Raw genomic sequence first — 13,256 nt, forward strand, 5'->3', positions numbered from 1 at the left:
TGAAATGACCTTCAAAATTGACCTCAAGGTCAAAACTAATGGTACAATTAAATGACCCCCTCTGTCCTGGTCAACTTTTATCTAAACCATTTTTTTGTAGATACCGTAATTTGGAAGATATTCGGGTCCATAGATTAAAATGACTCACCCTGTATATGGATATATTTCATACATAATTATATATTTTTATAAATATTTATATATGTTTATGTATAAATGTTGATAAACATTTATTCATAAACATGTATAAATATTTATATAATTTATATAATTTATTATATTATGTATGTTTATACATATTCATCCATGAAAAATTTCTTATACATGTAATTTAATTATTATTGCATATTTTTATTAAAATGTACTAAAGCTACAAAAATTATTGCATTATAGGTATATTTAAAATAAAAAAGAATACTCTCTAAATTCTTTTGAGTAAAATCTCAAAGAGAGTGAAAATAGCTATGTATTTATGGAAGTTGCATAAATACATAGCTGTATTTGTTCCATAATAGAACAGAGTGAGATCGCCCTGATAAAAAAAGTTGATAGAGAACGTTTGAGAACGATAGGATTTCTACCAATTTGTATGGTTTTCTATAAGTTTATATCATTTTCTATTGTTGACCTCGCGAGCATCGGATTGAGCACGATTGATCGGATATGAATCCTATCGTGTTTTATCGGATTTTATAAGATTTGTACAAGATTCCTGTAAGATCTGATTCAAATTAATGAATTTACGAACCAAATTTCATATTCAAAACGCTAGGATTTTTCTATCGTTCTCCATCAACGTTTTTACCAGGGCGTAACGAATGACAGATTTCCTAACAAACTTTAACGATTAATATTTCGATTCGCAAGGCAGAACAATGCTTCTTTTTGATAAATTCATTCGTTTCGTGCAAAAACATGTCGAATGAGTCTAGTTTTATCGAGATTGGATGCGAGGGAACTAAACTTATAACATTTACCATTGAAATAAATCTTTAAGGGAATGAAATATTGCCACTCTTTTTCAAGAAGTGAAACATTTTCACTCTTTTTCAAAACTGACTGTATTTTCACTCTTTTAGAGTGAGATTTCATTCCAAGAAGTTTGAGAATACTACCAGAATCGTCACTAAATTAGTCATATAGCCCCGTGTTGTGGTTAGCCTACTAGCCCTCTATCCGTTCATTTTTTTAAAAACATTAACAGTATATTATAACAAAGACAGATAAACAAAAAAATCTATTGGACTTTATTAAGTAAGAACACTTACTATCTAAATGAAAATAAAATATCTCAGACAATTATATACGAGTGTAAAACTAAAACATTAAGAATAAAAATATTTACTTAGGTGTACGATTTTTTAATTGTAGCGTAACTTCTATCATAGATGTGTTGACAATGAGATGTTACAGCAGACTGAGCGGCAGTCGCTGTTGCATGCTCAGACGCATTTACGCGTGTCTCGCGCGATTTGTTTGTAACGTAGCCTCGATTATTTTACTTATCCCTATAGTCTCTCTCTCTCTCTCTCCCCTCTCCCCCCCCCTCTCTCTCTCTCTCTACTGACCCTGGTCTCCCCTACATATATCTTCGTATTATATTTGTATCATATTTCTCAGTCACATTTTTTACTATTACTTAGTTGCATGTTACAGTAAATTTAAAACATTGCATCAATTTTTTATCATCCGATTATTTTTCTCTTTAAACCCGTGTATCTAGATCGACATACCGCACTTACCACTGGGCTCAAGGAAACTGCAGTCTATGATCGAATCTGATAACAAAGAAGAGGATGAAGAAGAGAACAAAGAAACAGGAAGCAAAAGTGATGAAGACCCGAGTAACGAAGACGAGCAAAGTAATGAGGAGCCTGGAAGCGAAAGCAAAGATGATTCTAAAACCATTGAAGATGATGACAATGATGATGATGACGACGACGATGATGACGACAACGATGATGACGACAACGATGATGACGACAACGATGATGATGGCAGTGGCGATGACTACAATGATGATGATGGTAGTGGCGATGACTACAATGATGATGGAAGTGGCAATGACGACGACGATAATGATGACGATGATGACGACAACGATGACGACAACGATAATGATGACGATGATGACGACGATGACACTGACGAACAAAATGAAGACGTCAAGAAGGAAATAAGCAAGATCGGTCATAAGAGAATTAGCAAAAAATTACGTCATGTTGGACAGAGAAAGAGCGGCACTCGGATCATTAAGAAGCATGATAGCCACAAGACGAAAAGACAAAGAATAAGAAGATGGGCAACAGAAGATGACAGTAAACGTGCGCAACGTTTTATTCGTCGCAAAAAGTTACATACTCAGAAAGGCAAAAAGAACCACATAAGAAAGGTACATAGGAAAAAAACGGAAAAAATTTTAAATAATGCGGAAATAATGTATGCAACAATACCGCAGGAGAATTCAGAAAAAACGAAGAAGATACCATTGTTAGAATCGTATGCTAATTATATTTCGAAAGTAGCTCATATTATAGCCAAAAACAAAGGTACTAAAATTTCACAAGAACGTCTTGCTGAAGATATCCAAGATATGATCAAATTCCAACTGAAACTGATTCAGGTAAAAATCGTATCACTACTGTACTTTGCAGAATATTATAAGAACCGAACGCGAAGAAAGACTTTTAATGATGTGAATAATTAACGTTCCAGATTACTTCAAAGGAATCAATATTCAATTCGAGTATGGAAATTACACTCAGAGATTTTCAAGAGTGGTATGATAACGAGAATCCTAAAACAAATAAAGGCAAGGTAAGTGATTTCTTAATTAATTAGTTTAGTTCGATTTTTCTACAGCATTATTCTTGTGATTCTTATGGCAGATATAATATGGTAGAATAAATATGATTACTGCAATGACGAATGATATTGTAGATTAATTGGGTCAACAAAATCAAAGCGTTGTTTGATGAGGCGCACGAGTCCGTGGATGACGATTTAATTCTAGATATTATTTCGCCGAGTTACATTAAAGAACTTCTCTCCTTACTGGATGAAACGTCGAGTCGGACAATCGGTAAGTTTTGAAAATGACTCTGATGAAAGTACAAAATATTAACACATATGCGCTTATAAAAAAATATATTTCAGTGAATTATATACATTGGAACTTCATAAGCAAAATAATAAAGACTACCACGAGTGAAATGAAAGACTTGTACGATGCGTGGGAGAACATTAGCAAGGACGAAAGTGAAACTCTGATACGGTTTGATATATTTTTATATAGATAATATTTCCTTATATTAATTATTTACTGCGTGCGCGGGCGTAACATAAATAATTATTACTAATTTAAAATCTGATTCAATTATATTAAATGTAGCTTGAGAGCACTTATTTGCAAGGATTCAGCAGAGATAAAAGAAATTCTAGCGTACGAATTTGTAAGAAAATATTTCTCCGATGAAACAATAAAAACAGTAAGTTTTATTTCATTTGTCTCTTATTCACACTCTTGTCTCTGTGCTAATATCTACATTTGCCTAAGTTAATTCTTCACTTTTATCATAGGCATCGGGCATGCTCAACGATATAAAAAAAGAAGTTGAAAAACTGATTAAAGATTCAGATTGGCTAGATGACGAAATTAAAGATTTTTTTATAGAAAAAGTAAAACATTTGAAGAAATCTATTGGATATCCGGATTGGTACAAAAACACTACGATCATGCAAGAGTATCTTAAAGGGGTATAATTTTTTCAAAAATTATTAATATTACTAGTTGTTAATACATTACTTTACGTAAAATTATTCTATTAAAGCTTGTTATCGGCCCATCGTATTATGAGAATGCTCTTCGATACAACAGATACATCAAATTGGAGAGCTTGCGGAAGTTATCGGAAAATGATGATGAAATCGATGAAATAATGTAAGATACAATTTATTATATAATATTATTTAATATGTTTGCGAGTTAAATAATTTTTATATGTTAACGAATGAGTTAACGAATTTTTATTACAGTTCAAAGATGAATCCAACTGCAATAAATGCCTTTTACGTACCCTATCAAAATACTTTAGGTACGTATAAAAATACCTTAAACATGGTTTCTTATTTAATGAAATAATATTATTGTACGCTATACATGCTCATAAATTATTAATATAATCGATCAAATTTTCATTTGTAATTATTAACTTAACAATAAAAGTTAATTTTTTCATTGATAGCTATCACGGCGGCGGACTTTCAGAGCCCATGGTTCGCTTACGGTCGACCACGGTAAATGAATGAATCTAATTAAAACTCAACACCACGTACATAACGATGTGTGTACTAAATTTTTTAGTACACACATAATGTGTACTAAAAAAACTATAATAATTTTATTTAATAATAATATAAATATTACATAAATCTTCATGGAATGTTTTTTAACAATTATTATTTTTCTACAGAGCTGTTAACTTTGGTATTATTGGATTCCTCATTTCCCATGAGGTTAATCATGGATTCGATCATACAGGTATGGTGGAAAATAACACCATTATTAAATTCTACCCTCACTTTGTTTTTTGTACTGTAATATTTACAATTATTGTGATAATATAATGATTATTTAATACTTTTTAAAAATATTTAATGAGAAAGAGAAATAAATAAATAATTTTTAGGACGCATGTACGATAAAAATGGTGACTTGCTGGATTGCTTCTCGATAATGGCCCAGGCATATGACAAAAAAGAAAATTGCTTTGTAAAACAGTTTAATAATTATCCCATTGATTCAAAAACAAATAAAAAAATAAAGGTATACTGCATCACTGTATATTTAAATTATCTTTAATTTAACTAAAGTTTTAGTTGGTCATTTATTTATCGGTCATCGATTAAATCATCTCTATTTTATTGAAAATTTACTGATCGTTTTTTACTGATTAAAATTATAGGATTATGGCGAGCAGACGATAGACGAGAATATCGCAGATACAATGGGATTGCAGGCGATATATAAGGCTTTTCAAAGTAAAGAGAAAGAGAGCAAAACACCGGAAGCCGCATTGCCGGGCATGGAAGATTTTACCAACGATCAATTATTCTTTTTATCCTTTTCCACTGTAAGTGTTACGAGCATTAATGAAAAATTACAGTTAATTCAAAACTATAAAGATATAATAATTAATGAAATATAATTTTTATGCTTCAATTATATTAAAACATTTACAGTTATGGTGCGAAGCAAATAACTACACCTCAAGTGAAATAATAAATCTCGCTAAGAATGATGAACACAGCGTCATGCAATTGAGAGTTTTAGGTTCTGTATCAAATTCGGACGATTTCGCTAAAGCTTATAATTGCCCGGTTGGTAGTCCGATGAATCCTAAAAAGAAGTGTAATATCTGGAAGTGATTCTAAAGAATCTTGCAAAGTAAACTTCTTAGAAATATCCCACAGAAATTATCCAAATGTATTGATGAATAAAATAATGCACTTATACAAAAACGTTTCTTTTGATTACCCTCTAATTTCTGAATATTGTATTCGACTCAATTTGTATTGTTCGATCTACAGGATAAAAATTAATTATCAGCAAATATTAATCCTCCAATTGTATCGCTGTTTTTCTTTAATATTATCTGCACTGGATGTCTTTCATGCCAGTACCAAATTTCTCATACTAAATTAATTGTGAAAAATTGAAAAAAAAATTTTTTTATTTTACATCTTTACTTTGTATTCTAATAAGTGTTTTTGAACTCAGATTATTTTTTTATATAGCAAAATACAGAAGAAAACTTTAACCGTTAAAATTTTTGTTAAGGCCGTTGGATCGACGGATAATTAAACGACAACTGAACTATGTTGTATGAGACAACCCATACAGCACCAAACTTCTAAAAACGTTCATAGAACATTTTATGAATGTACCAATATTCTTAGAACATTCATATACGTTCTATTAATATCATGTGCTATCTGGGAATGTATATGTATTTGGAACGAGTACAATATCTTTAGTATCTCTTAGAGGAATCCGAATACAGATATAACCGAGTACTACTTGACGCGGGTGAACTTGGGAGAGAGAACGGAAGAGACGAATATATCTCAAGCGTTCGGAAACGCATCGGAGTAAGGCCTCTCGCTGATAGGCGGCGGCGTGGGAGCGTGCGCGTCACGCGCGGTTAATTTGGAACCATCTCAACAATTTTGACTGTTTCTTAAAAAACCCACGTTGCAGACAGAGAGTTAAAAATATAACGGAAATCCGAAAAATATAGCGTTAGGATAAGCTTTTAATAACATATGATCGTGCTATATTTAGGTTGTTCAGAATTGACGCTCGCGCACTGTAAGCTTCATGTCTTCTTTTTATGAGTAATATGAATGATAAAAATAGAATAAAGCTTACAGCGCGTAAGCGTCAATTCCGAACGCAGCATTAATCTCCGAACGCATATTTAAAATATAATCAGGTGGAACGAAATATATATTTTGAATATCATACCGATTTTCGAAAATTAATTTTATCCTTTTTTCTTTTCGTGTATATTATTATTATATTTCCATGCATCCTTCGCTCTGTTTGCGATACATTTCGTGTGAGTACAATAATAAACGTGAAAAAATTCTAAAATGTAATAATCTTTTTCGTGCGTAACACAATTTTGCAAACAATTTGTTCTTACTTTGCGTTTCGTTTAAATTGCATAATGCGAATATATATAATAATCGTGAAACGACGGACGTCCTGAAAATGATAATTTGTAAATACTCTGATTATAAATAGATACATAAAATTTCCGTTAGTCATGATAAAAATTATGCTTCTAATTAAATTTAGCCAATAGATAAATAATAAATAACTGTAAAACTAATAAACAATTGCATTTCCCGAGAAAAAATGTTATATATATGGACATATAATATATATAATTATATATAATTGTATATAAAATATGTCAAGTTTTATATAATTATATATAATCTTATATAATTTTATATAATTATATATGGAATATTTTTTTCCGGGTTATTAAACAATTAAGGTGCATATATATATATATATGTATGCATGTATAAAATATGTAAAATCATTTATGACAACATTGGAGAGAAAAAGACAAAAGATGAACAGTTCAAGAAATTCAGTCCTAGAATATCAAAAAGAAACAAGCTTAAAGAATTAACCGGCCGACTGTTGTGTTTACAAAAGAAACAATTAAAATTATTTTTGTACGTATTATTATTGTTACTCATGCATTTTAAAGCGATTAGAATTGCGACAACACATGTTTTTTAAATGAATAACGTTAACACTTAACAGTAGATATATTTTATAATCTTTCACATTTAATTTGTACCGAGAAAGATAAAAAATCACGATTGAAACGTCTAAGTTTAATTTTGTTATCTAATTGGACTAATAAATTTATTATATACAACGATGTCAGAGTCTTGGTTAATTTATTTCTCAATTAAAATTATGTCGTACCCACTGTGCGCGGTTACGTACATTGTCATGGACTTTTCAAAGAAACAACAGTCAACCAACACTTTGTTTATCGTCTGCTTTTAATCTTAAACATTTATTGGCATTTAGTACTCATTACTATTTAAATTTATTACTATTTCATTCCCGAATTTTTGAAAAGAGGCATTAATCTATTATTTAGATGTCGCGCGCTACTTTCTGAATTAATAAAAGTTTGTGTGAGAAAAAAAACCTACAAATTAATATTTCTCGAGGTTGAAATAATGTTGATATCGGTTATCGCTGGTGCTATTTTGTTAAAGTAAACCAGAAAGGCAAAAGATACATCTCCGGCCTTCGGCTCTATCAATTCGATATGGTACTGGAGGATCCTTTCGCAAATAGTATAAAAGTCAGCTGAGCAACAAATAATTTCACATTGCAACAGAAAACGTTAGACTAGAACAATTATATAAAATTTATCTCAGCCTTAAACAATTTTGCGACAATGAGGCGGTTCATTCTTCTGTAAGTAATTTATAAAAATCATTTTTTAAACATAGTGTCAATTAAAAATAAATTTATATCTCTCTCATTTTGTCTTTAGAAAATTAATCTGCTTTGATTGATTGTAATTTAGGAAAAATAAAGTCTAAACGTATATATAATATTATATAATATTTTTTTTCTTGTTTCGAATTCTAAATTCACTCTCTGAAATAGTGATATCAATTAATATTATTCTTTATGTATTATATACACCATTTTTATCATTTCTTATATGATATATTATACTGTTTCATTTTGCATTGTGCTTTGCAGCGCCTTATTTGGCATACTTTTAATGAAGAATGTCACATTGTCGAAAAACCAGGGATATCCTTCACGTCTAGCATGGTTGTTTGGTTTAAACAATACGCAACATGAAACTAAGGAACGAAATGAAACTAACGACGAAAATAAGCCGACCGTATGTCAATCTCAAGAATGCAAAAAAATCGGTACTCTTAAACAGCAGCAGCTGTAGTTGGAATTATAATTTAACAGCTAATTAAAATCTTTATTTATCGTTATCTTTTTTTTCTCCAGCTCAAATAATAACGGAGAGCATGGACAAATCTATGGATCCGTGTGATGATTTCTACAAGTACGCTTGTGGAAAATGGTCGGAGCATAATCCCACTCCAAAAGGGATGAAGTCCTGGAGTATGTTTGTAAGTGCACAAGTAAATGTCATAAAGAAAATAAAAGGTGAATACCAAATTATCTGAATTTCAACAGGAAACTCGCGTGTAATAATATTAAATATTAAATCATATTTCGTAGAAATTTTCGACGAAGGTCCAAAGAAAGACGATCTTTTGGCGGTAAAGCTCGCGAAGAAGTGGTACGCGGTCTGCATGGATACAGGTAAATATGGGTGTAGCTTTCGAGTGATTGAACCATTCAAAAATTCAAATATTTTTCAAATATAATTGTGTTCCACGACATAATTCACGAAACGCTTCCAGATGCAATGGATAGTCAAGGGCTTGAACCGCTTGTCTTTACCTTATCGAGGATAGGCGGCTGGCCGATGATAATGGAACCTGATGAATGGAACGAAGAGGAGTATAGCTGGCAAAAAGTGGATGATCAATATGTGCGCTTGATAGGAAAGAATGCTTTTCACGACGTGCGGGTGAACGAAAATCGAAGTTCAAACGAATCCCAGAAAATAGTGCATGTACTTATCACAACACAAGCATTCAATTAAGATTATAATTATGCACTAACATTACGCTCTTAAATTTCTAAATCCAAAAACATGCTTGCGATGAAATTGATATTTCTATAATCTCTATTATTACATTATGTATCGTTATAAACGTTTTATGTCTGCGTTAGTCTTTCCATTACATGTGGACGTAAATTTGTATTTAAAACATTTACTTTGATTTTTCAGTGATTTTTATTAATGTAAAGTTCTTGTTGCCAGGTGTCTATTCCTCATTTACCTCCGGCTTCATTCAAACTCTGGGATGGAGTCGATAGCGAAGAGGAAGGAGACGAAAGCGACGAGGATCTCAGTGACGAGGAGAAGCAAAGCGACGAGCAAAACGATAGTCAAGAACCTGGAAGCGAAGACCAAGACGATAACCAAAATGATAGTACTAATAATAATGGTAATGAAGATGATGATAATAATGATGGCGATAAAGATAGTGACAATAATGACGATAAAAATGATGATGAAGAGGATGACAATAATGATACAAACAAACAGGATGATGATGACAATAATGATACACACGAACACGACGACTATGAAGAAAACAAGAAATCAATGATGAAAAAAAGAATCAATGTGAAAAAAGCTGGTAAATTCGCGAAAAATAAAAAATTGGAGCATAGTAGAAAAATTAAGAGCATCAACTCTAAGAAGCACGAGAATCATAAGATGAAGAAAGACAGGATAAAAAGACGGGTGATACCGAATGTTCACGAGAAATTACGCACGCGGAAGATTGAAAAGAATCATGTGAAACAAGCACGTAAGGAAAGAGTAAAGAAAACTTTAAAGGCGACAACATCGCAGATTAGCACCGAAGAAACGACTGACAAATCTGATGTGATGAAACTATATGCTAATTACATCTCGAAAGTAGCTCGCGCCATAGCTGAAGTAAGAGGCGTTGAAGTCTCAGAGGAACACCTGAATAAAGATATCCAAGACATGATCAAATTTCACATAAAACTAATTGAAGTGAGTGTTACTTTGCTGGACAATGAAGTGATAAAAATATGTTCATAAAAACCAAATAACGATATATTTCAGATTACTACCGAAGGAGGGAAAGAAAAGGAATTAACGCTTAACGACTTCCAGGAATGGTATGAAAGAAAGATGCCCAAAACTTCCAACAGCGCAGTAAGTTGTTTTCTAATTAATTAACTTAACCTGTAATTGTCTCCAATTAAATGAGTATAATTAACGCAACGTAGATTGACTGGCTGTACAAAATTGGGGAGTTATTTGACGAAGCCCACGTGCCTGTGAGTGGTGATATGGATATAAAAATTAGTAAACCAGATTACTTCAGTTGTCTTGTGTCTTTGCTAGACGAAACATCGAGTCGAACAATCGGTAAATTAAAAAAAAATGTGATAATAATAAACAAACGATAAATGCGCTTACATAAGATACGTTTCAGTGAATTATATACATTGGAACTTTTTAAGCAGAATAATAAGAACTACTACAATTGAAATGAGAAAATTATATAATGCATGGGAAGAAAAGGAGAAGAATGATCAGATTCTTGGAATCCCAGCAAGGTGCAATGCAAGCTCTTATATTAAAAATATTTTTATATAATTAATAACGTCATCGTTTGCTCATCAACTCGTAAAAGTCCTTTTTTACGTTACATTTTCCATACGATGCAGTTTAAAAAAAAAACACTTTTAACGCGTGAATCAAAATCGAATTATAGTTTTAGATAATATTAAACTGATAATGAACTATTGATACAGATCGTTCAAATGCACAAGGGAAGTAGAGATGAGCGACATGCTAGCGTACGAATATGTGAGAAAGCATTTCTCTGAAGAAATCATGACAGCTGTAAGCACTTCGTGTGGATTATTAAAAATCTTATTTTGTCTATAGAGAGAGAGAGAAGCCTTTTGAATAACTTAATAAGTTTGATCAATTGGATAATTACTTATTCCTATTGCAGGCATCGGACATGATGGATGATATACAAAAGGAAGTTGAATATCAAATTAAAGACTCAGACTGGGTGGATGAGGATACTAAGGATTTTGTTTTAGCAAAATTAGTACATATGGAGAAATTTATCGGATATCCAAATTGGTACAGAAATAACAGTATTGTTAAGCGATATTATCAAGGTGTAAGTTTCCCAAAATTTATTAATTACCACTGTATAGTGATTATTTGATTTAATTGTCCTATTCCATTAAAGCTCATTATTGGCAATTCGTATTACGAAAATACATTGAGCTATGATAGATACAGCAAGTGGAAAGAGTTACGAAAGTTGTTGAAGGAAGATGAAGACGACGAAATGTAAGTCATTCGTATTACAGTCTTATTTATTAATATGCAAAATAAATTCATATAATATTCCATGTTATAGAATGACGATAAATCCTGTATTGGTAAATGCCTTTTTCTCACCGGATCTTAATTCCGTAGGTTTGTATCCTTGACACGTCTTTTTTTTTAGTAGAATTTAAATCCAATTTGCATTTTTCATATTGTCATTGATATTAATCTTTCTTTTAATTACAGCCCTCTCGGCAGCAGATTTCCAGAGTCCATTGTTTGCTTTTGGTCGACCACAGTAAGTGAATAATTTTTATTAAAAATACATATAATATGATTAGCGTATAACTATAAAAAGCCATAAATACAAATAAATTTAGGATTATAATTTCTAAATATTTCTAAATAATTTTCTTCTAAATACTCTTTATTCCAGAGCTATTAATTATGGTATTGTTGGAACAATCATGGGTCACGAAGTTAATCACGGATTCGACAACTCTGGTAACGTCATAAAATGTTTGCTATATCGGACAATTTAGTTTAGTAAACTATATTCTATGATATTTAATTAATGCAATAATACAATATCTATCATTTTACTACAAAATATATTTCATACGCGCTTTGAAAGTATTTAAAAAGATGACAAAAAGTCAAAAGAATAACTTTTAGGCCACTTATATAATAAGAAAGGAAAAATTGTGGAATGGTTATCTGCAATGGCCGAAGCATATGGCAAAAGAGTAGAGTGTTTTGTGGAACAGTTTAATAATTATGCCATCAACGAGATGTCGAATACAATAAAGGTACGTCATCTACATTTCATCATCTGCATTTTATTACTATCTAATTTACATTATTCTTATTTTTCTCATCGGGCATTTTAAAAATATTTGATCACTCACTATTAAAAATTGCAGAACTACGGCAATCAAACAGTGGGAGAAAATATCGCGGACACAATGGGATTAGAGGCAGCGTTTAGAGCATATCAAAGAAGAGAAAGGGAATGCGGAAAACCGAATACCGTATTACCAGGCCAGGAAAACCTCACTAACGATCAACTTTTCTTCTTATCCTTTGCCAATGTAAGTATCACAGATATATATATTCAAAACTGTAATAATTAAATTATAAAAATAATAATAATATAATATTTAAAGTAAACATTCATGTGCTTGAATATATGAAATTGCGGTAATGTTTGCAGTTGTGGTGTGAAGATCCGGCAATGAGTGCTGTCAAAGCTAAACGTGACATACATAGCATCGGACGATTGAGAGTGATAGGAACTGTTTCAAATTCGCAAGACTTTGCTAAAGCTTACAATTGCCCGGTCGGCAGTGCAATGAATCCTGAAAAAAAATGTCACATCTGGAAGTAAATTACTTCTGAATGAATATTATAAATGAAAATAGCCAGTGTTTCACAAAAAATGTAAAATAGTTGATAAAAATTTTCTGTCTATATATAGGTATGTATCAAATGACTAAAATAAAGCAAGTAAAGAAATTATTTCATTTTTTTCACAGATTTGAAGTCTTTATCTGATCTCTTAAGTAAAAAAAAGAGATCACATTATATATTCAGACATATCGGTGAATAGAATGTAATGTATATATATAATAGTATAAAAAAACACTTATCATTTTTGCAATTAAATTCTCTGAGTTTAAAATCACGTTGTCAATATAATAAGACGTGCTC

At 31.4% G+C, this 13,256-nt stretch overlaps 2 protein-coding genes across 2 annotated transcripts in view; both read left to right on the forward strand.

The window, feature by feature from the left end:
• The window catches only part of LOC108725146 (membrane metallo-endopeptidase-like 1), an 8,066-nt gene extending 2,571 nt beyond the window's left edge, over positions 1–5,495 (forward strand). Inside the window, exons 6-18 of the mRNA XM_018451950.1 lie at positions 1,724–2,623; positions 2,716–2,817; positions 2,941–3,082; positions 3,157–3,274; positions 3,392–3,488; positions 3,580–3,756; positions 3,831–3,940; positions 4,036–4,094; positions 4,245–4,296; positions 4,473–4,540; positions 4,689–4,825; positions 4,965–5,132; positions 5,242–5,495. Of these exons, the coding sequence (XP_018307452.1) occupies positions 1,724–2,623; positions 2,716–2,817; positions 2,941–3,082; positions 3,157–3,274; positions 3,392–3,488; positions 3,580–3,756; positions 3,831–3,940; positions 4,036–4,094; positions 4,245–4,296; positions 4,473–4,540; positions 4,689–4,825; positions 4,965–5,132; positions 5,242–5,427 (2,316 nt within the window). The 3' untranslated portion in view covers positions 5,428–5,495. The remainder of the gene's footprint in view (positions 1–1,723; positions 2,624–2,715; positions 2,818–2,940; positions 3,083–3,156; positions 3,275–3,391; positions 3,489–3,579; positions 3,757–3,830; positions 3,941–4,035; positions 4,095–4,244; positions 4,297–4,472; positions 4,541–4,688; positions 4,826–4,964; positions 5,133–5,241) is intronic.
• Positions 5,496–7,938: 2,443 nt separating this feature from the next.
• LOC108725144 (membrane metallo-endopeptidase-like 1) lies at positions 7,939–12,982 on the forward strand. The gene is made up of 18 exons (XM_018451942.1): positions 7,939–8,020; positions 8,315–8,493; positions 8,582–8,743; positions 8,819–8,902; positions 9,004–9,218; positions 9,471–10,238; positions 10,311–10,403; positions 10,478–10,619; positions 10,687–10,810; positions 11,009–11,099; positions 11,215–11,391; positions 11,464–11,567; positions 11,638–11,696; positions 11,793–11,844; positions 11,983–12,050; positions 12,222–12,355; positions 12,470–12,637; positions 12,760–12,982. The coding sequence occupies exons 1-18, from the start codon at positions 8,001–8,003 to the stop codon at positions 12,931–12,933; spliced, it is 2,814 nt and encodes a 937-aa protein (XP_018307444.1). The 5' UTR covers positions 7,939–8,000; the 3' UTR covers positions 12,934–12,982.
• Positions 12,983–13,256: the final 274 nt, after the last annotated feature.

Source organism: Mycetomoellerius zeteki, unplaced genomic scaffold, assembly GCF_001594055.1.
Source record: "Mycetomoellerius zeteki isolate Tzet28-1 unplaced genomic scaffold, Tzet1.0 scaffold327, whole genome shotgun sequence".
NCBI lineage: Eukaryota > Metazoa > Arthropoda > Insecta > Hymenoptera > Formicidae > Mycetomoellerius > Mycetomoellerius zeteki.